This window comes from Callionymus lyra, chromosome 10 (assembly GCF_982586985.1).
Source record: "Callionymus lyra chromosome 10, fCalLyr1.hap1.1, whole genome shotgun sequence".
NCBI classification, from domain to species: Eukaryota; Metazoa; Chordata; class Actinopteri; order Syngnathiformes; family Callionymidae; genus Callionymus; species Callionymus lyra.
Genome location: NC_141827.1, coordinates 26282045 through 26309982, shown reverse-complemented (window position 1 = coordinate 26309982; position 27938 = coordinate 26282045). Strand labels below are relative to the sequence as shown.

Below are 27938 nucleotides of genomic sequence, written 5' to 3'. Positions count from 1 at the left end.
TTTTAATGTCAGAAAATCCTTAAATGACTTGATTTTACACCTGGATACATACCTGCATCAGTGAAGATGAATTCTCCTCCTCCTCAACCCTGGAGAAACACAAAAGTTTTCATTATTCCTCAGATGCCACAACTTTATGGACATCTTCATTTTCAATAAATAATAAATAATAAATAATAAATAAAATAATTAAAAATGAATGAACATCACCATAAAATGGCGCATATAACTAAATAATAATTAATAAAAAATAAATAAAAAATGTAATTAAATAATAATAATGATCCCCATGGTCATATGTGATATAAAAACCTGCTCAGGAAGGCACCAAAATTGCACCTGGAAAAGATTGTGAACGAGATATGTGCTTCCATTTCTATAAGTATAGCTTATAGTGTCACGAGCAATGTTGTTGAAAACATTCCCTTGTTAGATTGGAAGGTGTTGGGTTTAACATCTACCAAAAGGTAAATATGGTGATTTGAAACAACAGAGCTCAGCCCCATATTCCTTAAGGACAAAGTTATCTGAGGCTGAAGAAACTTAATTTAGAAACATTAATAAATGATGAGTTATTTTGCAGCTTCTTGATGGAAGTTTGATTGAAAGTCTATTGAAATTATTTTTTTTCCACGATGGCCCTTTGAACCCTAACTTTAGCTATAAAAACTACTCATATATGCACTATACTGAGGATATTTGTCTTTATTTTAATTACATATTTTTCTTTATATTGGTTTCTAGTATATTTGTACGTTTTTATACAATCATACACTTCGAAAAACCTACTTAATTTTAATTTCTATACATCACACTACAACAATTGATCTACAATAATTCTATTATACTTCATTTAAGTTATTTTTTTATTATAAATGTTACAGAATGCCGACTCTTTAAATACATGGTATAAAAATTGTCTAAAAATCTGAAAAATATTTTTGTGACAAATTATTTATAATTTATTAAATATAAAACAACAATAATAATAACATTATTGTCATTACACTCAAAGTCTACGCCGTTAACGCTAACTACTATGTTCTCAGCGTCGATTACCTCACTTCACTAGGTCAATTCTGTTTCTAGACTAGTGTAAGTAGGGCGTCTTGGCTGTGACCCGTAAAACCTTTCCTGTGTTATCAAATGGTTTAGCACAACTTGGCCTGGAACATCAGAATGTGGGCGGGGCTAAGAAAGCAGGTAACAAACACCATTGTGAAAAGCACAAGAGCTCAGCGGAGGCCCGTGAAGGAGGACCAGTGTCACCTGGTGTGGACAACTTTGATTAAACATTGCGTCATTTTTGAGTGACAATATTGACATACCTGTCCTGAGTCCAGGCCTCTCTCACAGTGTGGTCCCTGTAAGTCATGGTTGGTGAGGTAAGAAGCTGTATCCAGGTATGGGCTCAATAAACAGCAGGTTTTAAAAGAAGTATAACTTCTTAATAAGGTACATACACGTGCCAAAAGTCTCTTACGGCTGTTGTTGTTGTTGTTAGTCTGCGAGTGAGGATACTTCCTGGAGCCCACCCTGGGTCACATGACAAGGCTTATAAGGGGATTTTTTTTCCAAACAAGGCAACAGTCCACCCTAATTAAAAACCCAACAACTAAGATGCCTTCACCCTTCATCTGGGATTAGTCTAATCAGTTGTGCACCATCTGTGAGCGTTTCTTTTTAAAGTCAATTCATCTCAAAAGCATGGAAAATGAAGAAAAAATGTGCTGGTAAACATCATGAATCATATCCAGATAATTATCCATAGCGTTTAGGAAAACACATCCCTGTACTCTTTAAGATATTATAAGTTTAAATTAATTAATTTAACTAATAAATAAAGATTTTGTTTTATTATAATGAATATGAACTAATCTTTAGCAGTAGTAGAAACTATAAATTATTTATCTTAAGATTTTTAAATATAAATATTTTTTAAATTAACCATTAACCAAAGTTTACACATTTACCAAGTAAAAAACAACTTTAATACTGGCTTGTCTATTGTATTGTAAAATATACTTCGGTAAAGGGAAAAAAGCTTTTTATAATGCTAGTATAAGGTTAATATCATTATCACAGATATAAAAACAAAGTGTAATTTAGCAGCCAGCCACTAGATGCTACTGTATCTCTAACAATATAAACAAAGAGGCAGTTGAACGGAGAAAAGGCAAACCCAAGAAAGTGGTTTGTGTAAACTGTTTTAAACTGAGGCATTGACAAAATAAATAGTAAATAAATCTGAAATCTAAAATATCTGCTATAATATTCACTTTCTTATATCTATCTATTCTTAATCAACTGGGAAAAAAGGGGGAAAATGCCAAAATAAATGTTTTGAAAAGTAAACAAGTATTTAAAAAATAACTATAGTGCTTCAAAATCCAAATGTTTAAACTTGGAAACAAAGACAACAAGGTATTGATAGTCATACACTCACACACAGCCTCTAATCTACCAACTGCCATAATCCTATCAATCAAACAAAAGTAAAATATTCTAAGTTTGAACCCTATTCCAATGTACTTTTATACTTGTCGAAGTATCAAAAAGAGGTCTTGTACATTATAGTTGTAAAGGTATTTATCAGTAGAGAGTGAGCAGAGTTGCATGATACAGTAAAAAGAGAAAAGTGTTATGTAGCTTCATCTTTTGTTTCCCTATGTTGCACTTTCCCTTTACTCTGCTGACTGCTGAAAAGACTCTTGACTAATGGCTTTGCTGGCATTTCTGCAAACACTTGACAGTAACATGGCAGTTGGCAAGATGCCCGAAGAAGGCCAGCGACCTCTGAGAAGAAACTATCCAGATCTTAAAGAGACAGAAAGTCAATACAACAAATAGGATTTGTGGCTTATAGTATTGCAACCAAGTTTTACAAAAGTAGTGAGAATAGTAGCAAAAATAATATCAATGATAACAACAATTGCAAACAAACAAATCAAAGCCATGGTGAAAACAGGGACCTGTAGAAATCGTTGAGCAAAAACTTAAGAAGAATTATGTTGGATACGTGAGTTTCTAGTCAATGTGACCTGTGTTTAAGAAGGAAAGGTAGGCCGGAAATGGCACGTTAGTGAGGACGTGAACCCGGGGCCACAGTAAAGACTCGTCAATCATCAACCCACAGAGGTTTCATATCTCAGGAGAAAGCAACAATGCAGACCAAACAAGACAATCTTGTCTGCTACCACAGGAAATGTACAAGGTTCAAGAGAAACACAGGATTTCATCAGAGTTATCAATGACTAGAAAAACGAACTGTAAAATATATCCGGAGGTTGAATTGATAAGGTTGCATCCGGTTCACTAACCCTCAATTTCAACATTATCTTGAGTCAATAAAGTAGAATCGAACCATTCCAGCCACAACAGGAATACTAGTTGTCCAAAAATGGAACATCTAAACAAGAATTTGAAACAAATAGATGGAAGAATGGGTGGATGGATGGATGAATGGACAAATGGATGATTGGATGGATGGACGAATGGATGGATGGATGGATGGATGGATGGATGGATGGATGGATGGATGGATGGATGGATGGATGGATGGATGGATGGATGGATGGATGGATGAATGGATGGATGGATGGATGGATGGATGGATGGATGGATGGATGGATGGATGGATGGATGGATGGATGGATGGATGGATGGATGGATGGATGGATGGATGGATGGATGGATGGATGGATGGATGGATGGATGGATGGATGGATGGATGGATGGATGGATGGAAAAGGGAATAAATGGATGCATGGGGATGGATGGATTGATGAATGGATGGATGGATGGATGGAATGTTTTGAATGGATGGATGGATGGATGGATGGATGGATGGATGGATGGATGGATGGATGGATGGATGGATGGATGGATGGATGGATGGATGGATGGATGGATGGATGGATGGATGGATGGATGGATGGATGGATGGATGGATGGATGGATGGATGGATGGATGGATGGATGGATGGATGGATGGATGGATGGATGGATGGATGGATGGATGGATGGATGAATAGAGGGATAGATGGAATGTTTGGATGGATTGATGGATAGATGGATAGATGGATTGATAAACGGATGGACAGATGGATGGAGTTAAGGTTTGGATAGATGAATGGCCAAAAGCACAGATGGATGAAAGGATAAACAAAAGTACACTCACACAACTATGATCAACCTCTGACTCAAAACACATTGTAGTGTTTCCTGTTACCTTCGTTGAAAGGAGGTTAAGTTTTTGCTCAAAATAAGTTGCCAATGGATTGACATTTTCAGGAGTGTTTAGAAGCGACTTAACCTTAACATGACAAGTTATAAAACCAGAGAAAAAAATAAAACTTCATCAACATGTAACAAAGTATCCCTTCGCTTTTCTAGACCAGGGTAACAAACCCCTAAGCAATCAAAACAATACCCAATAAAATATATACTTAAAAGGTCAAGACACCACCAAGACAAACACATGAGTCTCAGAAAATCAAGTATAGACTTTTTTTGTGTTTTTTCTCACAATATAAACATAAAGATCAGCTCATATTACTGAACAGAACTAAAGTCAGTTCAGACACAACAGCTTCTTCTGGGATCTGAACTGAACAATGTCTATCCTGAGGAAATCATCCTGGTGCAGCATTGAAGATTAATACCATGACTAAACATTGACGGTGAAATAAAGTGCTACTCGCAGAGAAAAAATGACAAATAACAACTTCATAATTGCTTGATAAAACCACTAGAGCTTTGAGAACCCTATAAAGAAAGAACTGACGACCATAATAAATAATCGATTTTGGTTAAAGATAACTTTCCAGCAGGTAACTTGGTTTTTACCATCAGCCAACACACTCTTCTGAATTTGCTTGTTTATCAGTCTCTGTGCTACTTATAACCCGAGTAAAGCTTATAAATCTAACGTTGGAATCAATTATTTTCCTGTCTTTGTCAGATGCTACACCATAAAGACTTCAAGATTTTGGTGGCTAAGCTGGACTTACACATGATAACGCAAAAATTGCTGATGAAAAAGTAAAACTTTTAGGATGTATAGATGTATACGAGTTGGTATTTATTTTACATTGTAAAGTGCATCAATGGAGACAACTAGTGAACCCTATTTTGATTCAGACAGGATCAGCAGAGGAAGATTCCGGCACTAGTGCATAGCTGATGTTAAGTATAGTCATAGTTTTCTCATAGACTAGTATTTTTTATCAGTACCCATGAACTCCTCAGTCTATAACTGAAGGCAGGAAAACGTGCACACAGAGACACAAGCGACGCTGAGGCTCATGGGAGCTTTAAATGGAGGAGAGATTATTCAGGAAATGGAGCTGTTGCTTCTGTTTCCTATTCACATTGCGTGAGGAATAGAGCTGTCTAGAGCTGGCTGTGTATGCTGGGAGTTAAAGCCCTGAGAGTGTCACTGGCCCGAAGTCCCACAGAGAGAGACAGAGTGCAAAGAGCCAGTACTCCCTTCACAGACATGTCTCTTCTGTTTTCCTTAAACAAGCTTTTGAATGGCTGCCAACGGAGGCTGGCCCAAGCCCTTGCAGCTGAACTTTTACAAGCACAGTGTTCACAAGCAGGAAGAGAAAGACAGACTTGTAAAGTTGCCGTTCGACCGGCATGAAACATCAAACCGATCAATGTCAGACGTCTTTGTTTCATCTACAGACCTCAGAACTGCTTCGGAGAGGATATTAGATGAGACAGTGACGTCACAAAGAGAGCTGTCTCGGATATTGCCTGAGGAAGCGTACAGTTGCTTCAACATTACCGGACTTTGTCTTTGGATTCCTCTCAATAATACCTATACTTGAGTTGTTGTTTTATTTAAATGATGTTATAAATATTTGCTGATCTGTTTTTTTCTTTCTTCTCTCATAGATCATTTTCGACTTCTATGGCAAACGTCCTGTTTTCATCCATTACCAGGAATTCCACACTTCAAAATTTTGGTGACCACAACTTTTTTTTATTTTACGTCTTGAGCTCTAAATCCAAAGCCTGGCAGGTGCAGAGCACCCAACGATGTCTGGGTGGACTGCTGCGACCGAGGCACGTACCTGGGAGTGATGCCAAGTGCTGACAAAAGACTTTAACTGCCCGACTCTGAGAGAAGCCTTTAACTCATTGACTCCAAAACTGCTTGAGGAATATCTGGCACGGATTTGTTTGGCCAACTGTAGATTAAGCCGTCAAACATTTTTTTTGGACTTTGAGACAATACCCCACGTGAGTACTCCTTTTGACTTCTAGTGGCACAAAAATATTCTACACGCATGAGTGCAACACACGGTGTGTCTAAAAAGAAGGAGCAAGCGAGGCAATGTTGTAGTTCCTATATGATTTCTTTCCCTTCTCCGCTGTCCTTTGCTTCATCTTGGCAGCGGGGTAAAAGTGGGCAGGGAAGAAAGGAGTCCCAGGGAGCGGATCTCAAGCTCCAGCCCCTGTTTCGAGTGTGGCTTGCTTCTAACCCCTTCTCTTATTTTTGCCGCCGAAAGGAAGAGATGTGGGGAGGCATTCTCGCCTCCTCCTTTTGCCACCACCATATTGTTATCTTGTACGAATCCTTACAACAGGTATTTGAACGTTTCTGTTTCCTTATATGCATTTCACGTTGTGTTATTATTCGAAGACTTGCTAGATCCGGAAGAACACCTACTTCCACCGTGCATGTTTGGCTTTTAATCAACGAGAGAAGCAGGAGTGATAAAGTCAACCATAACTTTTTTTTGGAGGGGGTTATCGTTTGGAAGCAAAATAAAAATACTTAACTGAACTAAGAGAAATGAAGGGAAGACGCTGGAAAATGCGGTGAGGTTGCGGCCTATTATAAAAAACTGAGAACAGAAAAAAGTATACTCGGTTGTACAGAAAATAATTAATAACTTTGTATAGTTAAAATGACTAAGCTAAAAGTTTGATCAATCGCTTGACAAAATGAACGTTAAAGCTTACTTTATTTGCTGTATTCGCTTTTTTGGAGGGCCAGGGCGAATTCCATGAAAGCTTCATACAAACCAGTATGAACCAGATCAATATGATGAACACATTTTTTGGTACATTATTAGGCGTATACTGCCCAAGATCACAAGTTAACTTACTTAACACATGCATGCAAACCATACAGAAGATTATATTTTTGTTTTTTATCACTTCTTGATTATTACAAGATAAGAGAAAAAAAAAAGCAAATATCCTCTTTCCTTGAATCAACTAGCAAAGCCTCTCGATGACATGTTGTTTAGAAAGAAATACCCAACGCTATTTGCCTTCCTCTGCTGACTGTGTGTGGTTCGCAGGATCAAAGTCTGTTTCTTTTTGGCTTGTTGCTTTTACCGGGACGTGCTGCATATACAGACGAGCCACATCCAGCTCTTCCTGTTTGCTAGCACGTCTGATTCATGGCCCATTTGACCGTCAATTTAAGGCCTGCGCCATGTCACGCTGCCAAAACCGAACCACGATGAAGCAACAAACCATTACAGATGAAAAAATAAAAAGGTTGCTTGAAAACTACCTCTTAAATTTCGATGAAATTTCAATGTCTTATCAGTCATTTTGATCGGCGATAACAAATGTAATTTATTTTACTTAGAACTTCCTGTAACATCTTCAGAATCGGAAACTTTTATTGCCATTGTTGTAAACACAATATGGATATTTTCTGTGGTAGCAGTACTCAATAAAAGAATGAAATAAGATACAGAAACACGCAAAATAACCAATAGAATTGTAGAATGAATTAAAAAATTATAAAAAGGTATTTAATTTTCACAAATTTAGATGAGCTTCATGTTAATCCACCAATGCATCTAATTGTGGTGAGCATACGTAACTTTATTCTCTAAAGTTTATTATAGAAAGTTGAGGTCCAGATAATCATATACGATGGCAATGCTCACAGACCAACACCCAGTTATCAGCGGTGGATAAGTGCAAGAAGCAGAATAGCGAGCCTCAATCTCGACAACGAGAAGACGAGTCACATGTTGACTTTGACCATTTACTTCAGTGTCCACTATTCCTTACTCATTGTTGTCAACAAATATCCTGTTTTTTAGAGATGTGATCCAAACTAGATCACTCTATAGACTTTTGACATAGTCTGTCTAGTTATAGTGAAGTGTTAAGTGAAGCACTTCCTCAAGAGAATTTATAGTTTTTATAAAAGTCTAGTATCTTTTAAAAAGATCACACCCTGTAAACAGAAAAAAAAACAAGTACGCTACATATTCCAATGAACAAACTAATAAGTTCAACAGAAATTTTAGCTGCCCTGTTAGATTTATAATTAACAGGCGCTTTACAAATAACCTTTACTTACTTACTGACTTCTATTCTCATAAAATGACACAAATATGTCCATCTAAAACCTCAGTGGTGGTTTGTTTTTTTCAGAGAGTGAACATCATAAAGAGCTACGCTTTGTGACCTGGTCTGTGAAAGGCACTGTACAAATAAAGCTTCCTTAATTTCTTACAGTCATTACAGGAGGGAAGCACTAAAGGGAATTGAAAGTTTCAGTAACAAATACAATAGTTTATTAGCAGAAGGGCAAAAAAAGGTTGGATCGAAGCAATACGTAAGCTTTCGTGTCTGAATAAGCTCTTCAGCCAATACAGGATCGCAACTCTATGGGCAGGTATTGGGATTAGTACTTCTAAAGACAAAGGTCTCAGGAGGAAACAGATGGAATGAAGGGTAAGTCACTGTGACTCGTTACAAACACGATAACCTATAAAAAACTAACATTCCACATTATCGCACTCATTTCAACTCAATTTGTTTCAGCCACTTTAACAAAAAAAGTTAGTGGCATTTTAGTTATTTCAAACACAGCTGGTTAAATTCCTTTGTAGCCCCTGAATCTAATATCCTGCTGCTCTAAATGATTATACATTTAAAAGCCAGATATTGAATTCAAGCCGTGGTTAAATAAAAATATAATAAGGCATCGACGCGATTACTGAGGTAGAAAACACTATAATTGTACCTCTCAAGGCTTCAGGGAAGGGAAAATCCCAACCCCTCACTCACGGTGGTACTTTAACAAACCTACATCGCTTTTTATCCCTTGTTAAATTTGAAAAAACTTGTTTTGTGTATCAGAACATACAAACACATTATAAATCTCAGATATTATACCTTGGGCATTTCTATTCATGCTATACCACACACAGATGAGAAGATGCCATAAAGGGCGGCACACCCACAATTCACACTGTATAGACGTTTATGTGGTTGATAGGATGTACTATCAATCAATAAAGTTCTACCTAACCTAATCTAACTAAACCACAAACCAAAACATATCAAATAGTAGAGGAAAGTTGGAAATTCTATGAAACTGCTGCATGGAAAAAATGTAAACACAAAACTTTGACAACCACGTAGCCTTTTGTGTTGCATATTTATTATAAACTAGCATATACGTAATGCTAAGCCATACTGTGGATACACTTTATTCGATTAGTTCAGTCAAGTTTGAATTTGGCAGTATTTCTTCTTGGACAACTGCGAGAGATAATATGTCTTGGTCAACCTGGGATTCCCTCCCATTGATCAGCAAAAAGGAAGTTTGTGGGTGGATGAGAGTTTTGGCTTCTTTACTGGTGCGCTGCTTTTCGACAATCCACAGATTAGACTTTTAGACAAAGCTCAGCTTTCTCACTTGACGTTTTCTTGATATTTCCTGACATTACTTTGTCAGTGGAGTGTTTCTTCATATGTTCTCCTAAATACTGACATTACTTTGATGTCAGTGGAGTATTTCTTTATATTTTCTCCTTAATACTGACATTACTTTGATGTCAGTGGAGTATTTCTTCACATGTTCTCCTAAATACTGACATTACTTTGATGTCAGTGGAGTATTTCTTTATATATTCTCCAAAATACTGACATTACTTTGATGTCAGTGGAGTATTCTTCATATTTCCTCCAAAATACTGACATTACTTTGATGTCAGTGGAGTATTCTTCATATTTCCTCCAAAATACTGACATTACTTTGATGTCAGAGGAGTATTTATTTATATTTCCCCCTAAATACTTACATTACTTTGATGTCAGTGGAGTATTTATTTATATTTTCTCCTTAATACTGACATTACTTTGATGTCAGTGGAGTATTTCTTCACATGTTCTCCTAAATACTGACATTACTTTGATGTCAGTGGAGTATTTATATTTCCTCCTAAATACCGACATTACTTTGATGTCAGTGGAGTATCTCTTTATATTTCCCCCTAAATACTGACATTACTTCAATGTCAGTGGAGTATTTCTTCATATTTACTCTTAAATACTGACATTACTTTGATGTCAGTGGAGTATTTCTTTATATTTTATATGTCATCATCAGTTATATGTCATCATTAGAAAGAGCGACTTCGTGCAGTACCAGCGGTACATGAGAAGTCTTAAATATACAGTCTTTTAGATCCTATAATTAAGGAGAGACTGCACGATGAGTCAGCAGTCTTCTGAACTCCTGAATGCTCTCCGGCGAGATGAAGCTGAAACAAAACAACCACGCGGCATCGGTCGCCCGGCGAAACATCTCTCCCATGATTAGAAGTGTGGGTTCAGAGATCGCAAACAGTCCTGCGAGCATCTGGCATCGAGCTCCGCCATCGTCGCTATTAAAGCGTCCGTCTGACACGGCAACCTCTATTGCTCGGTTGCCAACTCTCGCCCCTTCCCTCCCCCCTTTCTCCTGGTGGGCTCTGCCATGCTGCATCCACGACATCACCCCTTTCTGTCTCATTGAGATTCAGCTTGGCACACAGACAATGCCTATGACTTGGCACCTAAATATTTGAGGTTGCTTCCCTTCGTCTGGCTTTTCCCCTCGTTGTGTTGTTTTTCCGCCGAAACATCGTGGACCAACGCTGATTCGGAGATGATATTTTTGTTACAACTGTTTACTGCCACCTCTGATGCCTTTTGGATGCCTTCAATGACTCACGGGCATTTCCTGTCCAGCGATCGCCTGTGTTACGTGACGCAAACAACACAAAGGATGAGATCAAGAATTTTCACTTATTAACAGGAAATTCCTTTGATGTTCTAACAAAGAAGCCATTTTCTTGTCATTGACAGATTGTGGAAACACGCTGAAATTCGACCCATTACTTCCTGGTCTCAACCCCAAGTGCTGTGCTGATAGTAAGTGAACTTATTTACTTATGGAAAGGGTTAATAGTCCTAAAACGTAAATCTAAATTCTACAACTCAAAGTACTTCTGAGAGTGTTTGTCTTTACGCATCGTGCAATCAATTAGCATTAGCATTACAATTTCATGTCTTATGAAGGAATCTTAGGTCAATTTCTAACCTCATATAGAAGCAAATTGTGCGAATTAACAGAGCCTATTCTAGTGTCTATACTCGTGAGTGTCTCAGAAATGACAAAAATCCCCACATCCAGGGCCAGAGCAGCCATGTGTTTAACGTCATGACAATCTATTATATCAATGTCATATCAAAGTTGTGGAGGTAAAGGGTTGAAATTTGATTATTTTTCTCTCTGGTTTAACACCAATCTGCTGTCAGATTACATCTTAATTCAATAACCTCAACACCCCAGACTTAGTTTTTGATTAAAAGTAGATTTTTCAAGTCTCAACGTCTCAATTAAGACCTCCCACCGACTAAAGCTCTTGTGACTATTTTGGTCTTGACAATCGAGCAGATTCTGGCACCCGCAGGTCCCAGCGAGCCACAAGGGCCAAAACATTTCCATCACTGTCGACATTAATTAGGCCAAAGAGAAATTCAGAATGTTAATGAAGTGACCAGCCGCTTTTCAGCGCCCGCGGTTCACATGCTAATGTATGCAGAGTTCCAACCTTGTGCAGGGGTCTGACCATAACGGTCTCTGCTCAGTCAGCATGGCCGTCAACCACTGTGTCACGGACCAGACAGATTGTGTCCCAGACAAGTTGGCACAGGAAATGCACTTCTTTTTCAATGGACTTCAAGTGTCTTTCAGACTGTGAAAAAAAGGCAATTTTCTGGAGTCAGACACTCTTGTCTCTTCATTAGATCCGAATAAAGGGATTTCCATCCTCATTACAATAATCCTGAATGTTGAAATACACTTTAAATCAACGTTATTTCTTTAAGGGACAACTAATGTGAAACTCTGTTCTCTCCTGCATCATGACCATGTTTTGAATTTATTACTTTATAAAGTTCTTCCTCGTCTGTAATCTCAGCGAACAAGGAGTTACGAAAGCAGAGTCCATTATGACATAATAATGGCTTCACTTATATATTATATAAGATTATATATTCTATGGTAATCTTTGTATCCTTTGTCTTTGTTATTTTTCTTAGATATATGTTCTTTATCTTTAGACTTAGATTGTGTCATCTTGTACTCTGTTTTTATAGAAACTTTGTTCTTGTTCTTATTTTTATTTTTTTTATGAATTATCGTCTGTATTGCTGTATTCTAATTGGAAAAAAAAATCCTGAAGGAGACCTCCTGGGGGATCAATAAAGTTCTATCTATCAATCTATCTATCTATTAATCAAATAACCCAGGCAACAATGTCAATAAACCGATCTATGAACTACAACTCTAAAATATCTAAAATAAAGTTGTCTTTTTTCCCTTCTAAATAATTCTGTTTTGTATTTACAGATTGACCGATGGATTGCTACAACTACTGTCCCATTGTCTGTCCCTAAGGATGAGGTAGTAGATTGAATAGTTTTGGAGTTCATGTCCTCCCTCTGAGATAACTATACAATCTACTGTCTTTCCTGAGGACACAGGATGATCTTCTTGATCATGGTTATCTTCAAACACTGGATTTTAAAATGTTCAATTAGGTTTGTATAATTGAAGGTATCCTGTTGACGGATGCAGTGATTTGGTCCTGGCTTGGTGAGGTAGTAGGTTGTGTGGTTTGTGGAATGGAATAGATTCTACTCGGGTGTTAACTATACAGTCAACTACCTTTCAAGCGAAGAACACTGGGTCGCCTCGATGAAGAAGGAATGCTACCATCTAGTGGCCAAATACGAGAATGCATAGTAAAATGTAAGTAAGTAAGTAAGTAATATTTATTTATATAGCGCTTTTCGAGACCAGGGTCACAAAGCGCTTTAACAATCAAAACAAAATGTTGCAAATAAAATAAAACAAAACATTGTATTAAAGTATAAACATAATTGTGTTCGTGAATCATTTAAAAGATAAATGTTATTTTATTTATTTAAATGTCAATTAGAAAATAAGCAACACTTAAGAAAGTCAAAAACTTCACAACGTAATTCAGCATAAAAAAATACATTTGAAGTTCAAAACAAGCATCGATTTTTATAGCTAAGTCTTTTCACATTTCAAATCAATATATTACAACATAAACATTTTTTCAGAAGATGTTCTTGTGGGTCCATATTGTTGCATGCACTGATGGACAATGCTTCAATTTAAACACACAAGGAAAAAAAACTTTAAATTTATGTTATATAATTGTATATTTTTTTACTTTTGGAAACTGATATACCTGTATAAATGCATGTATATTCTTAGCATTCAGGGAACACACGAAAACAGTAACAGACATCAATATTATAAAACAATGGTGATGAAATAAAACGTTTTAGAGGAAAAAAAAGATGTGCTTTTTTGACTGCCAACATCGCTGCAATATGATCTTGCTCGTTCACGCTTCACTGCATCCAATCTCACTCAGAAAAAAAGCAGTTTTGGTCGAGGATGTTATCACTATTTTTTTTTTTATATATTTTATTTATACAATTTTTATAACAAAGTGCAAACATGTTCAAGAGTACAAAAGAAAACCAGGTTATTAAAGCACAGGAAACAAAGAAAATTAAAATAACAAGAAACAAGAATACACTGTACCGAATAAAGTAGACAAGAGTAGAAATATAAGAGAAAAAAATAAATAAAAAATACTAAAAATAAAAAAGAAAATAAATAAAATAAAATAAAACAACTGTCAGGCAAAAGCTTAATGATAATAAACACTCTTGTAGTACGTCAAGGGGTTCAAAGGACCTCGGTGTCCAGGAGAAAAGTCCAGCTCAAGGATAATTTATAAATGTCTATGCGTCTCTCTTAATGAATTGAATGAAAGGATCCCAGATTTTTTTGTACTTTCCTGCATTCCCAGAAAGGGAAAATCGAATCTCCTCCAGATAGAGGCATGAGGCCATGTCGTTCATCCAGACTTTGTATGATGGAGGAGAAGCCGACCTCCACTCCCGAAGAATAGTCTTCTTTGCCACAACCAAACCGAAGGCGAGGGCCTGCTGAAATGCTTTGGGAAGCTTTTTTGTATCGTTGGTACAACCCATAATAACCAATGATCCATCTGGTACAAGAGTCTGATTGTATGCAACACAAAGACTATTAAAAACATTGGACCAGAAAGAAGTGAGACTTGGACAGGACCAGAACAGGTGTGCAAGAGTACCATCACATTGTTTACATTTATCACATATTGACGAAACATTTGGGAAAATTCGATTAAATTTTGTCTTAGAGTAATGGAGCCGATGAACAACCTTAAACTGAATGAGCTGTAGTCGTACAGTTATGGAACAAGATGTTATTGTGAACAAAGAGTCGTTCCACACCTCCTCAGGAATGCTCACATTCAGATCCCTTTCCCATGCATCGTGAATGTGATTTGACGACGGCTTAGTTTCAAATAGTTTGACAAGATGGCTGATAAGATGTTTACAGGTGGGAGACTTCGAGACAATGGTAAAAAAGTTGTGGTCTATCGGGAGCGATTCAAAATTAAGAAAAGACTTACTGACAAAGTTCCTCACTTGAAAATACCTAAAAAGATGGTTGTTTGGCAACTCAAATTTTTCCTTTAACTGCCCGAATGAAGCAAAGGTGCCATCTATATACAGGTCTTTAATTGTTGTAAGGCCTCTCTTAGCCCAGTCGATGAACACCGGGTCTGTTTGGCCTGGTTTGAAGGCAGGATTGTTACATAACGGACTTAAGACTGATTGCTCTGTTATGTTGAGCGTCTTCTTTATCTGTGCCAAGATTTTATAGGAATTTTGAAGTACGAAATCGTGGATATTTTTTGTTTGAAGCTTAACGTTTGAGAGTAAGACAGCAGATGGCGACAAACCCTGACTTGTTATTAATTTGTTGGTCTCAATTACAGGCCAAAGTGGGGAAAGAGAGTCAGATTCAGTTTTTACATGTTTTAGTGGATTCCAAAAAATAAAATTTCTCGCATTACATAACCAATAATAATGACGGAAGACAGGGAGACCAAAGCCCCCATCAACTTTGGATTTTTGTAGGTGATCCTTGGATATTCGGGGGTGCTTGTAGGACCAAATAAAGGGCATGATAATTGAGTCAATGTTTTTGAAAAATGATGTTTTTATTAAAATAGGGAGATTTTGAAACAGATAAGTTCGTTTAGGAAGTATCGTCATCTTAACAGCATTGATACGTCCAACAAGAGAAAGAGGTAATAACTTCCATCTCTCAACCAGTGTTTTAATTTTATCAGTGATGATCAAGTAGTTTTTCTTAAATAGGTATTTGGGATTTCTAGTGATATTTATGCCCAGGTAAGTAAAGTAATCGATTGAAAGCTTAAAGGGAAGATTTGAAAGGAAGTTTTGGTCAAGGTCATTGCTTAGCGGCATGAGGACACTTTTGTTCCAGTTTATAGTAAAACCAGAAAGTTGGCCGAATGTTTTCATAAATTCAAGGTTCATTGGTGGAAGGGAGCTTTGAATGTTTAATAGAGAAAGAATCAGGTCATCTGCATACAGACTGATCTTAGAGGTAATCATGCCACATTTGATGCCCTCAATATTTACATTGTCCCGAATTGCAATGGCGAGAGGCTCAATCACCAAAGCAAAAAGCATTGGTGACAAACAACAGCCCTGTCGAGTGCCTCTGTTCAAGCTAAGAGGGGGGGATTTGTCAAAGTTTGTTAGTATAGAGGATTTAGGATCCCTATAAAGAAGTTTAACAAATTAAATAAATGTGTTGCCAACACCAAACCTACGGAGAACTAAAAACATAAATTTCCATTCGACTTGGTCAAATGCTTGTTGCGCATCTAAAGATATAATTGCAGAATGAGGATGCGTTGTGGAATTAACAATGTTTAGAATACGTCGTGTATTTGAAAGTGGAAACCTGTTTGGTATGAAACCTGTTTGATCAGAGTGGATTAAACTATGTATATGTTTGGACAGTCTGTTTGTAAGAACTTTAGCTATTATTTTTTGATCACAATTTAGAAGGCTTAAGGGTCGGTATGATGTAACTTCTGCACCATCACGGTCTTTTTTCAAAAGCAGACAGACATTAGCTTCGTATAACGTATTGGGAAGTGAATTTTCTTTTAATGAGCAGATTATCATGCGAAGTAATAAAGGGGAAAGTAAGTCAATATGTGATTTATAAAATTCTATACCATATCCGTCTGGGCCACAAGCTTTACCGCTAGGGAATTGCCGAATAGCTAATTTGATCTCATCCAAGGTGATCTCTGCATCTATTTCGTCTCTGGCTTTAGCTGGAAGAGTGGGTGAATTGATCATATTAAGAAATGTGTTTATGTCTGCTTCTGTCGCTTTGGATTTTGAGGCGTACACATCAGTATAGAAATCCAAAAATCTACCATTGATCGATTTGGGATCTGTTATCAACTGTCCATCTGGAGAGAGTATCTTGTTGATAGCGGTGGCGGATCTGATGCCCTTAAGCTGCGTGGCAAGTAGTGTGTGTGGTTTATCTCCTAACTCAAAATGTTTTTGTTTTAATCACACTATGTAGTTTTTTACGTTATCACTATTTTTGACTATTGCAACTTGCAGCTGGTTAGTCTTGTACCATCAGATCTCTGCACCTCCTGTGTCTTCCATCCCTACTTCAATCCCATCACTGGTTTCTGTTCACTGATCAAATATTTGATATCACACATGTAAGGATCTTGCTCTAAGAACTCAGCGCTATCTTGACCTCGAAAAAGACTGAAACAAACGTTTAAAAGGAGCAAAAAAACATTTATTTCAACACTAATTTACGTGTTTTTTTTAATCATGTTGGATGAAAGTGTTTATTTTACCTTATATATAATATCTTTGATACCTGATCTGTACCAGCACATGTATAACACTTACTCTTGCACGTGTCTCCAGCGACCACATTAATATCAGATGTGTTTATATGACGTATGATGTCACACATGATATTGAAATGTTAGGATGTATAACAATATAATTGCTGCAGACATTTTGCTCAGTATTTCTATTACTACAAACACACATTATTAATCTATTTATTTTCTATTTTGGTGACAGATTTTTTCTAGTGTCTAGTGAATTGTTACAACAGGATATAACACCTCTACAAGAGTCAGGATGTTGTTATAGCTACTCTTATATGTATCACTCTGCGGGCAGAACACGATTAAATATGTATAGGTTTATGTTGAGTACTTCTGAAATGAGGCACTGTTGTGTGGGTATGTATATTTTATCACCGAGTGTTGGTATATTACTTCAAATGTGTAAAAAAAAGAAATGAAAGAGTGTGTGTGAGACGATTTTACTTCTAATTTACCAGTTATCGGTCATTTTAAGTTAAGAAACAGGAAAGGATGACAATTTAAAACAAGTTGTCTTTATTATAAAACATGGGACTCAGAGTTTATGTTGCAATCAGTTTCTGTGTTAGTCCCAATGCAGAAGTAAGCCATGCATGTTGGTATAGTTTAGCTGCGCTGCAGGCAGTCGGGAGTAAGCAAATGAAGAAAACAATGACCCAAATACGATGGAACAGTCATAACATTTATACGATAGTTGAAAATTGCCCGTTCAAAAAGACAGTTTAAAATGGTATTGTATGAGTTCCAAATAAGATGCATATATACAATTTATGATTGCTTTAGTGTATATATATACTGTAAGATTAATTAACTTCTTTTTTTTTAAACCTGTTCTATCTTAAGTATGTAATCAAAGTTAAATAAATTATAATGGTTGACCTAAAAAGAAAAAACTTGGTTTTCTTGAGACCGCTAACCTAGAAGAAGGATGTCCATGCCAAGCAAAACTGAAAGGATCTGTGTGAGTCATTGGAAATAATGCAACTACCATTACTAAATGTAACACCACAATGACTGTTAGCTTAAAGAACAGGCAATTCCAAAAAAAGGAAAACGTTTTGTAGAAATTTGAAAGGAACAGAAACAAAGAGAAGTGATGTGAAACCGGAGGTTTCCATTTCCATTGTCTTCTAGTTATTGCAGTAAAAAGTACCCGAAGACACTTGGAAATACTGATGTGAAAATACAAAAATATAAATGCTTTTCAGATCATATTGACACAACTGTTCATGCTGATGTTGTGCTCGGGTGATTCCTGACTCTTTTCCGCACAACTGAAGTTCCTTCTCACAATCTGGAGGTACAAGCCTCTGATTTTCTGTATTTTAAATGCATATATCACTGGGTTCACGGCCGAATTGACATGAGACAGAAAAATGCCGATACGGAAGAAAGCTGGATCCACAGAAGTTCCAAAATAATGGAAGCTGTTCATGATGTGCAACGGCAGCCAGCAGATGGCAAAGACCACCAAGACCACCATCAGAGATCCAGCTATCTTCTTTTCTTTCTTGAGGTAATTAGCTTGAACTACGTTTCCTGGTTTCTTTCGTAGACTTCTGCGGATGCTGCGGAAGAGGCAGATGTATAAGATGGCCATAACCACCAGGGGTGTCAGGTTGCAGAGGAAGAAGTTAAAATAGAGCATATAGGACATCGGTATCACGTCCATAAACCGACACACAATGGTTGTATTTACTGAGGGGCTCTTTGTTTCTGGTCGGTACATGGCAGCGAAACTTAACGGTACTGCAACCACCCAACAAACTGTGACTGCAGTCCAGGAATGTTTCTTTGTCACGGTCAACTTATATCTGTTGGGAAAATCAAAACATTGGGATTGTAAAAAAAGATACATTTAAGATTCTTTAACAGATTTGTTAAGGTTATAGTCAACTAAGGATTGTGATTATTTTCAGAGTAATATGTTGCTTTTATAGGAAAAATGTTTTTGGACTAGGTGGGAGAAAGAGTTCTGTTCGCAACCGTCATATTGACATACATTTTTGTCTAAAACTTCAAAAATACAGATTACTCTGAAAATAGTCTCAACCCTTAGCCGACATGAGGGTGAGTAGAGCATGAGTGAAATCTACATTTTGGGTGAACTATACCTTTAACATTTGTGCTAGATTAAGCAACAGAGTTTTAGATAAATCTTACAACCAAAATCATAATATATGTTACACTTAAAGAGCAACTAATGTGTCTCTTAAATAGATGTTGGACCTCTATTTTATCAGAATGTGTCTGTTTGTACAAAACTCTCTTTTCATTTAAATATTTACATTAGAAAATATATGTCCCAGCCCACTGGAAACACCTTTTCTCTGGAGATTAAATCTTGTTTATGATAACCACGCCCACTCAGTGATTGGTCAAGCATCAATGTTTGTCACCATGTGTCAGCAATCCCATAAGTCTCCACCTCAGAGAAACTCGTTGTATAAACAAAGTGGGGTGTGATTACAGCTGGCTGGAGGAGGAGTGAAGCCATTATTACATCATAATGGACTCTGCTCACGTAACCTCTCGTTTGCCGAGATTTTAGGCGAGGGAGAACTTTATAAAGTAATAACTTAAAATCATGGTCATGATGAGGGACTTACTGCACCTTGGAGAGGAAGACTTCAACAATTGAAACATGAGAGTGGGTCAGGAAAGTTCACATTAGTTAGGATTTAAAAACACACTTTACGTTGAAAGGTAAACAGTAAAATATGAGTGGGAGCCCTGATCAGGAAATCCACACTTTTTACTTGTCAGCCAAAACAATTCCAAGTCCTTGCATAGGTCAAAAGTATAAACTGATGTGTGATGAAGCAAAGTTTACCTGAGAGGACAATACACGCGCAGGAAGCGGTCCACTGCGATTGCGACCAGACACAGAACCGAGACGAGGGTCAGCAGGATGACCACGCAGCTGATGATGAGACAGGTTTGGAAGGAGGTGCTCACTTTACTGTCCACCAACACGGCCAGAGGAATAGCCACACATCCCACCATGAAGTCAGCCACAGCCAGAGAGGCTATCAGGCAGAAGGTGGGCTGCTTCAGACTCTTGCTGACCCAGAGAACCAGAACCACCGAAGCATTCCCCAGACAGCAGCTGACGGCGATGAACACCTCCATGAGCATGTAGATCAGCTCGCTGGCCTCCATAATGTGCTTCTGATCCACCTCCGAAAGTGTTGTGAAACAATTTACAGGAAGTGCTCAAGTGATCGGAGGTTTGCCCTTTTCTCCAAATTCACAGATGTATTATGAAATGACTTATTTTAGATGTCCACGATACTGGTTTATGTGTCTCTAAGTACATGAATTTAAGCTTGAAATACTTCAGATTGGTTATTATTATAAACATATATTAACGTCCATTGAATGAAAATCAATCAATCCAATACTTTTTTGCCAAGGAAATAGACACTTCCAGAACTTTACATACACTGAACATGAAAATAAGGCTTATAAAATAATATGTGTTTTTAAATAAAATGTATCTATTAGCTGTTAATTTATCAAAATATAATTGTTTAAACCTATCCATATTTTAAGATTACATTTTCTTCCATAGATCCTGAGCCTTAACTCTCGAACTGTACTTTTATATGTACTATTATATAGATATACTTGCTGGGCTAGTTCATAAAAGTGTTATCTGCTTAATTAAAGATTTAGCTAAACATCTGATTAAATACCAACCTTTCATTACCAATTTTTTTATAATGTGGAAATGTTTTGTAGGATGACTCATTTCTCAGAACGACAGTGCCTTCATTTAGTGGTTAACGCCGCGGCTAACCAGCAAATGGTTTCATGCATGAATCCAGTCTGAAACAATTGAATGACAAAGGCCAAAGCTGAGACATTTATGGTGATAGTGAGCAAGTTTGCATTACAGAAGATGAACAAGTCGCCTGTATCTGTGTCGCTCGTGTCCGAGCGGATCCCTGCATGGTGGTAATTCAATTCATTACTTACATGATGTGGTGGCTGTTGAAACCAGAAGGATTCAATCCATGAAGTCAGGAGATTTGGTTACTATAAATATAAATATGCTCCATGGAAAAATCTAGCATATCTTAAAAAACTATCTTAATATCATCTTAATTCTATCATTTTTAAATGACAAAACAGTTTTTAAACTAACATCTTAAACAATGCGAACAAAAGCAAACAAATATTCATATTGCTTTAAGTTGGCACTAAAAAGACGTCCAAGATCTGGGCAGCGAAAATGTAATGAAGAAATCCTGAGTCATCTGCTCCTAAAAGAGGAAAAGAAGCAGACATATTTACAAGCAGACACTGACTCTGCTTTTGTAGCGCATCCAAAGGCCATCTTGATGATTACTAGCTCAGTTGTAACTCTGGCCAAAGTCTTTTCATCGTCAACGATTCAATTTACTTAAGCTTTGTAAGTAATTGATGACTGCAATAAGTATCTTTTGAGTCCACAGGAGGGGAAACAGCAATACATCCTTTTTTAAATACTAAAATTGTCAGTCAGGATTAATGCTACAGACCAACTTGATGAACTAAAAAATGTCAAACGAGATTTTTGATAGTCAAAATTAAAACAAGCTTGTAGGGACAACAGTTGTAAGAAGAGTGTGTGTCCCCCCCCCCCCCGAGAGAGAGAGTAATAAATCCCTCAAGAGATTTGACGCTCAAGATGGTGATCCTGAAAACTACTGAAATATATGTATAATTTCTTGTCGCATTATAAGCATTACTTTGTAAATCTATTCATATGTGTTGGTAACAGAGAGATGGGCATGTTTATACCCATAATTCAGTATTTTCAAAAAATATTAATTTAAAATTATTAATTATTATAACTGAAACAGGAGAATAAGAAAAAATGTGTTTTGTTATTTTAAAAGGATTAAAAAGGAAATACATTTCTAAATATCCAATTTATTAAAAAGATGATTCTTGCTTTTCTTCCTCCTATGCTCTGATGTGACTTATACTTTAAACTTTATTTAAAATAATACATATTCATCACATAAGTCCACCTGTCCTCTCACAACCTCACTTGATCACACTTCCCCTTAGAAAAATGAGTAATAGTCTGCCCTCTTATTCAGATTGAAGTGAGTTTTAATAAATGATCAAACGTGCTGAGATCAGCAGTTCTCACCATATATATACCCTGAGCACATACATCTGTTATTACATAACTCCATTTACCGCTGCTTCTCCGGTCCTGATGGGAAGGTTGGAACCAGAGCAGGAGAGAGGGAGCACTTTAGTTCCAGAGGCAAAATGAGAATTCTTTCACAGTTAAGATGATGAAGTTTAATAATTATCGACCGACACAGCTAGGGTCATTAAATGTTTAACTGTTGTACCCATAATCCCTTTTGCACCATATGATCCATATATATATAAATTGTACTGGAATTAAATGAATGTAATGACTGCAGCTTTAGTTTGGCCCAACTTCACTACATATAATACATATAATAATAGATAAATATATATATATATATGTCCTACTAGCTTGGTGCTACAAATATCCAAAATGAGCATTACCCACTGATAATTGAAAATTATGAGGATTACTTAAGAGCACTTTAATCGTGTTTCCAGTTCATCCAGCATGTTTTAATGACACAAAGAGAAGGGATTCAAACAGTTACTTAGAGTGCCTTTATGGATACAGTTTATTGCACTTTGATCTAGATCAGGGGTCTCCAAAACGGTCCTCAATGGGCCAGGGTGGTGCAGGTTTTTGTTCCAACCAATCAAGAGCACCCCCTTTAACCCAATCAGGAGTTTTTAGAGTTGATGGTCAGTCTGGTGTTGCTTGTTTAAGCTGAAACATTGGTTAAACTGTACATGCTTGATCGGTTGGAACAAAAACGTGCACCACTCCGGCCCTTTGAGGACCGGTTTTGAGACCCCTGATCTAGATCTATAGATAGATGAAAAATAGACTTTGGTGGTTTCTACCATTAACATATGCATGATTGTACTTGTAAAGTTAACTTTAATAAATGATATTATTTTTTCTTTTTCCTCTTTTTTAATATTATAATAATACATTTTATTTGATTGCTTGAGTACCTTTTTAAAAAGCACTCCTAAGATAATTTTAGATGGATGGATGGATGGATGGATGGATGGATGGATGGATGGATGGATGGATGGATGGATGGATGGATGGATGGATGGATGGATGGATGGATGGATGGATGGATGGATGGATGGATGGATGGATGGATGGATGGATGGATGGATGGATGGAGGGATCTCTAAATACACTATATCTAACTTATATGTAAATAAATATTACCTTTGTAAAAATGTATTGTTCAATTATTGAGTTATTTATTGCTGTCATGAAACAGAGCGTAGGCGCGATTGGCTTTTCTTACTCCGTCAATCAGATTACGTGTTAATGGTTTAACAGGTCCCACTGGTCATTAACAGAAGCACTTTGGTCACATGATGGATATTGCTGCAGAATGCTGCAGGAATCAAAGTCCCTCCCTCCAGATTTTATGAGTGGGCTTTATAGAGAAGAGAGCGAGTGAGTAAAGAGGACTCGTAGTCCTGCTCGATCCTAAGAGATAAGCTGAGCATGTAGTTGGTCATTAGAGTGTCCAACTTTTTTGATGGAGCACCATGGGTTAGGAGGACAGGAGAGTCTTTTTTTTCCATCTTTGAAAAAAAGTCAAAAGGCGAGATGAATTCTTCTCCTGATGTGAAGCTCCGAGAACACGTGGACCTGGTCTACATCTCCATAGAGGCAGCCATCGCTCTGGCTTCTGTGCTGGGGAATGTTCTGGTGGTGCTGGTGGTGTGTGCGAACCGGGCTCTTCGGAACACCACCTTCTGCTTCATTGTGTCTCTGGCAGTGGCAGATATTGCTGTGGGGCTGCTGGTCATTCCTCTGGCCATCATCATCAGCCTGGGATTTAGCACTCGCTTCTACACGTGTCTCTTCCTGTCCTGCCTGCTGCTGATCATCACCCAGAGCTCCATCCTCTCCCTGCTGGCCATCGCCATCGACCGATATCTGCGAGTCAAGATTCCCACACAGTGAGTCATTGCCAATTATGAATACCAATTATATACGTAAATATTTCTACAACAAATAAACTTAAAACAACTGAAACGTTCGTTTACTGTAATTATGGGAGCATTTTAAGTCAGAAATGTTCATCTACAGGAAATGATTCATTCGCCGGTATTCTGATTGTGAGATCAGATTTCTGAGAACGGCAATTTTAGATTGTAGGATGTGTTATGTCATCTGCAACAACTCGTGATCATAAAATGTAAACACGTTCAGTTGTATAAAGTCGCATAAGAATATTGGTAAATCGGTTCATCCGTATTGTTTGGCACATCTTAGCATTAGCATTGGCATGGGAGTAGTCAGTTTGAGTATTTAATGTCGAATTTCTAGAAGCATCTTCAACTTTATATCCACTTCAAAACAAGAAAAATCTTTTGTTAGCTGGTTTGATGAATCAGTTTGACTTTCCTCTTAAATGCATTACATCTGAAATATAATAACACAATAAAGCATTTTTACTGTGTTGGCAGTTGGTTTAAGTTAGCATATGGTCTGAGCTTCTTTAAAAGGGCAACTGAAAACCAGACTCTTGTGACTCACTCGCATGTGTCAAATGTTTTAGTCCAAGATGCAGTAAGTCCCTCATCATGACCATGTTTTGAAGTTATTACTTTATAAAGTTCTCCCCCGTCTGAAATCTCAGAGGTTAGAGTTAGAGAGCATAGTCCATTATGACGTAATACTGGTCTTCACTCTTCCTCCAGCCAGCTGTAATCACGCCCCGCTTTGTTTATACAACGAGTCCCTCGGGGTGAAGACTTATGGTATTGATGACATGCAGTGACAAACCTTGATGTTCGACCAATCACAGCAGAGTGTGTGTGGTTATGGTAAACAGGATTTCATCTTCAGAAGAAGTGTTTTCAGTAGGCGGTGCTTAAGCACATTTTCTAATGTAAATATGTCAATGAAAAGAGAGTTTTGTACAAAAAGACACGTACTGATGAGTACAACATTTATTAAAGACACACCTAAATCAACACATTAGATTCTCTTTAAACTGTGCTCACCACCATTTAGTTATTAATTAATATTATACTTGTATAGTAGTTTAGTTTATATTTATACTATTGAACCCTGACTAGAAATACCCCTAAGCTATAAGTTAACCTCCGTTTTTGCTGGCATATCAGATATATGAAAGTCTGAACTTCATAAACAACTTTTTTTTTAAACAACTGCATTCACAAACTAAACAGTGAATAAAACCTGACAATGCGTTTACACTGTAGTTCATATACACAGTATATCTTGACATGATTGAATGCAAATCCATGCACTGGACTTCAGAGGCTTTTAAGCAAATGAAAGTGTCCATCAGAAAATCCTAACAAGATTCGTGCCAATGTTTCTCACTGTCGGCTCTTGTCTTAATTGAGACCTCAGACAACTGACTCGTGTTAACAGGCACTTTCTAGTGATTGAAGTTTTAAGATGTATTGTGTCTTTTGTCAATCACAATGACCTCCTTTAACAACATAGTTCATCTTTAAACCTCCACTCTGTGTTTTACCAACGTATTGTTTCCTTTAATACCAATCAAGCGAGCTGTTTAAGCGTCAGATCAATTTGAAGTACGTTAATTGTCAAAGTCCGTCTCAATCCAAAGGCCTCTGTTTGTAAAGATTTCATGAACCATCCTGGGCTATAGCAGAGTGGAGTGAATTTCTAACAACATACCAGCGAGATGCACTATCCAAGAGGGTCTGCATAATGCAGCAAGAAAGAGGCTTTTAATGAACTTCCTTTGTCATTGTCACGCAAAGATTGTATTTCTTCCTATGTACATCCTCTCTTGGAGCTACATCTGTGGGCAATTCGGGTTGCAGAGAGACTCATAAAAGAGAAATGCATTTCCTTTTGAAGAAATGTATTCCTGTTATAATAAAAACAATGTCACCAGAGCCCAAATCCCAACCTGAAAGTATATTGCAGGAAGCAAAACAAACAAAAAATCCCCCAAAAAAGTAAAGATACAAATGGGAATATGTGGATTTAAGATAGAATTCAGAATATTTTCTTTTCAATTGTGCTCATTCGTTCTCAGGTACAGCACCATCGTGACTCAGAGGAGAGCTTATGTTGCCGTTTTCCTGTGCTGGATCCTCTCCTTCCTGACTGGATTGGTCCCGATGGTTGGTTGGAATAATCGCGAGGCTCTGGGAAACCTCAGCTATTCCGGCGACATTGTATGCGAGTTTACCACCGTCATGAGGATGGACTACATGGTCTACTTCAATTTCTTTGGCTGGGTGGTGGTCCCGCTCACCGTGATGATCGCCCTCTACGGGGAAATCTTCAGAGTCATCCGTAACCAGCTCAACAAGCGAGCCGAGGCCACCAGCGACGGAGAAAGGTATTACAGGAAAGAGTTGAAGCTGGCGAAGTCGCTGGCGTTGGTGATGTTTCTTTTTGCCGTTTGTTGGCTGCCAATCCACGCCATGAACTGCGTGGCCTTCTTCTGCTCAGATTGCTCCATACCCAAACTTGCCATGTACACAGGAATCTTCATGTCCCACGCAAACTCAGCCATCAACCCGATCATCTACGCCTTCAGGATAAAGCGGTTTCGTTGCACGCTGCTCCAGATCGCCCAGCGCTGCATGCTGTGTAAACGCACACATCTCTCCTCGTACCCGACCAGCACACCAGCCCTGACCAAGAACGTCACCATCAAGTTACAGCTTCAGCCAACGGAAGTAAACGGAGTTAAGTAACTTGTTATTAAAAAAAACATGCAAAGTCCGAAAGTTCTTCGAAGAGCCAAAAGATCATTTTTGGTTATTCCGACCGATTTGATTCATATTGAATTACAATTCTACCGCATCAGCATTTTGTGTTGTTTTGCTAAAACCACTCTAAATAAACAAGTCTTAAAATGTAACCGGGTGTCTCAGATTTCTTGAAAGTTGACAGGATTAAACCTTTCAGTACTTACAGTCCTTACCACTGTCAAGTTTCCCTCTTTGGTGGAATGTTGCTACTAAAGTGATAGTCTACTAGATAGTTCTACTAAAATTCAAATTTCACTTATTTTCTACTCATGTTGACTAAGGTTTGGGTTGATTTTTTTTAGAGTAATCCATCTTTCTATGAGTTATAGGCAGAAACGTATGTACATATTACCCTCGTGAACAGAGCTCAATTTTCTTTGTCCAAAAAAAATACACCAAAAAACATGGGACTTAGAAACAGAGCTATGTTTGCAGTTGTCATACTGACATTAATTCCTGGATTATATAATCCCAACCATTAGTTGACATGGAGGTGAGTAGTAATTTTGTGAAATTTGAGTTTTGGGAACACTTTCAGATAGTAAAGAACATGTAAGATAAGAAAAAGATCTATACATAGTAAAGTATACAGATAGAAATGTTCTTTTTTTATTATCTAAATATTATATTTATAAATAAAAAGACAAAAGAAAACTAAACAAAGAACTTAACCTGTGACTGACTGACGACCTATTCTGGGGGTCACTTGCCTCCCTCTACGATAGGCTTAAGACCCCTTGAAACGGGAACAAGCGGTACAATGGATAATTAATGAACGAGAAAATAACCACTTCATTGAGTTGAGAACCATTAAGCACCAGTTAATGCTTAAAAAATATTTATACCGAAAATAAATGTTGGAGGTATGCACTCTCTGAGTGCTTTTCGAGATGAGAT

At 37.4% G+C, this 27938-nt stretch overlaps 2 protein-coding genes across 2 annotated transcripts; one reads left to right on the top strand and one right to left on the bottom strand.

Moving 5' to 3' along the window:
• Positions 1 to 17710: 17710 nt before the first annotated feature.
• LOC148071260 (adenosine receptor A1-like) lies at positions 17711 to 20336 on the bottom strand. Its single transcript, XM_087801879.1, has 2 exons — positions 20008 to 20336; positions 17711 to 18988 (listed from the first exon to the last, which is right to left on the bottom strand). Exons 1-2 carry the CDS (start codon positions 20334 to 20336, stop codon positions 18379 to 18381), a joined length of 939 nt encoding a protein of 312 aa, XP_087658005.1. The 3' UTR covers positions 17711 to 18378.
• Positions 20337 to 23596: 3260 nt separating this feature from the next.
• LOC148071259 (adenosine receptor A1-like) lies at positions 23597 to 27031 on the top strand. The gene is made up of 2 exons (XM_087801878.1): positions 23597 to 24227; positions 26315 to 27031. Exons 1-2 carry the CDS (start codon positions 23872 to 23874, stop codon positions 26982 to 26984), a joined length of 1026 nt encoding a protein of 341 aa, XP_087658004.1. The 5' UTR covers positions 23597 to 23871; the 3' UTR covers positions 26985 to 27031.
• The last annotated feature ends 907 nt before the right edge of the window (positions 27032 to 27938 follow it).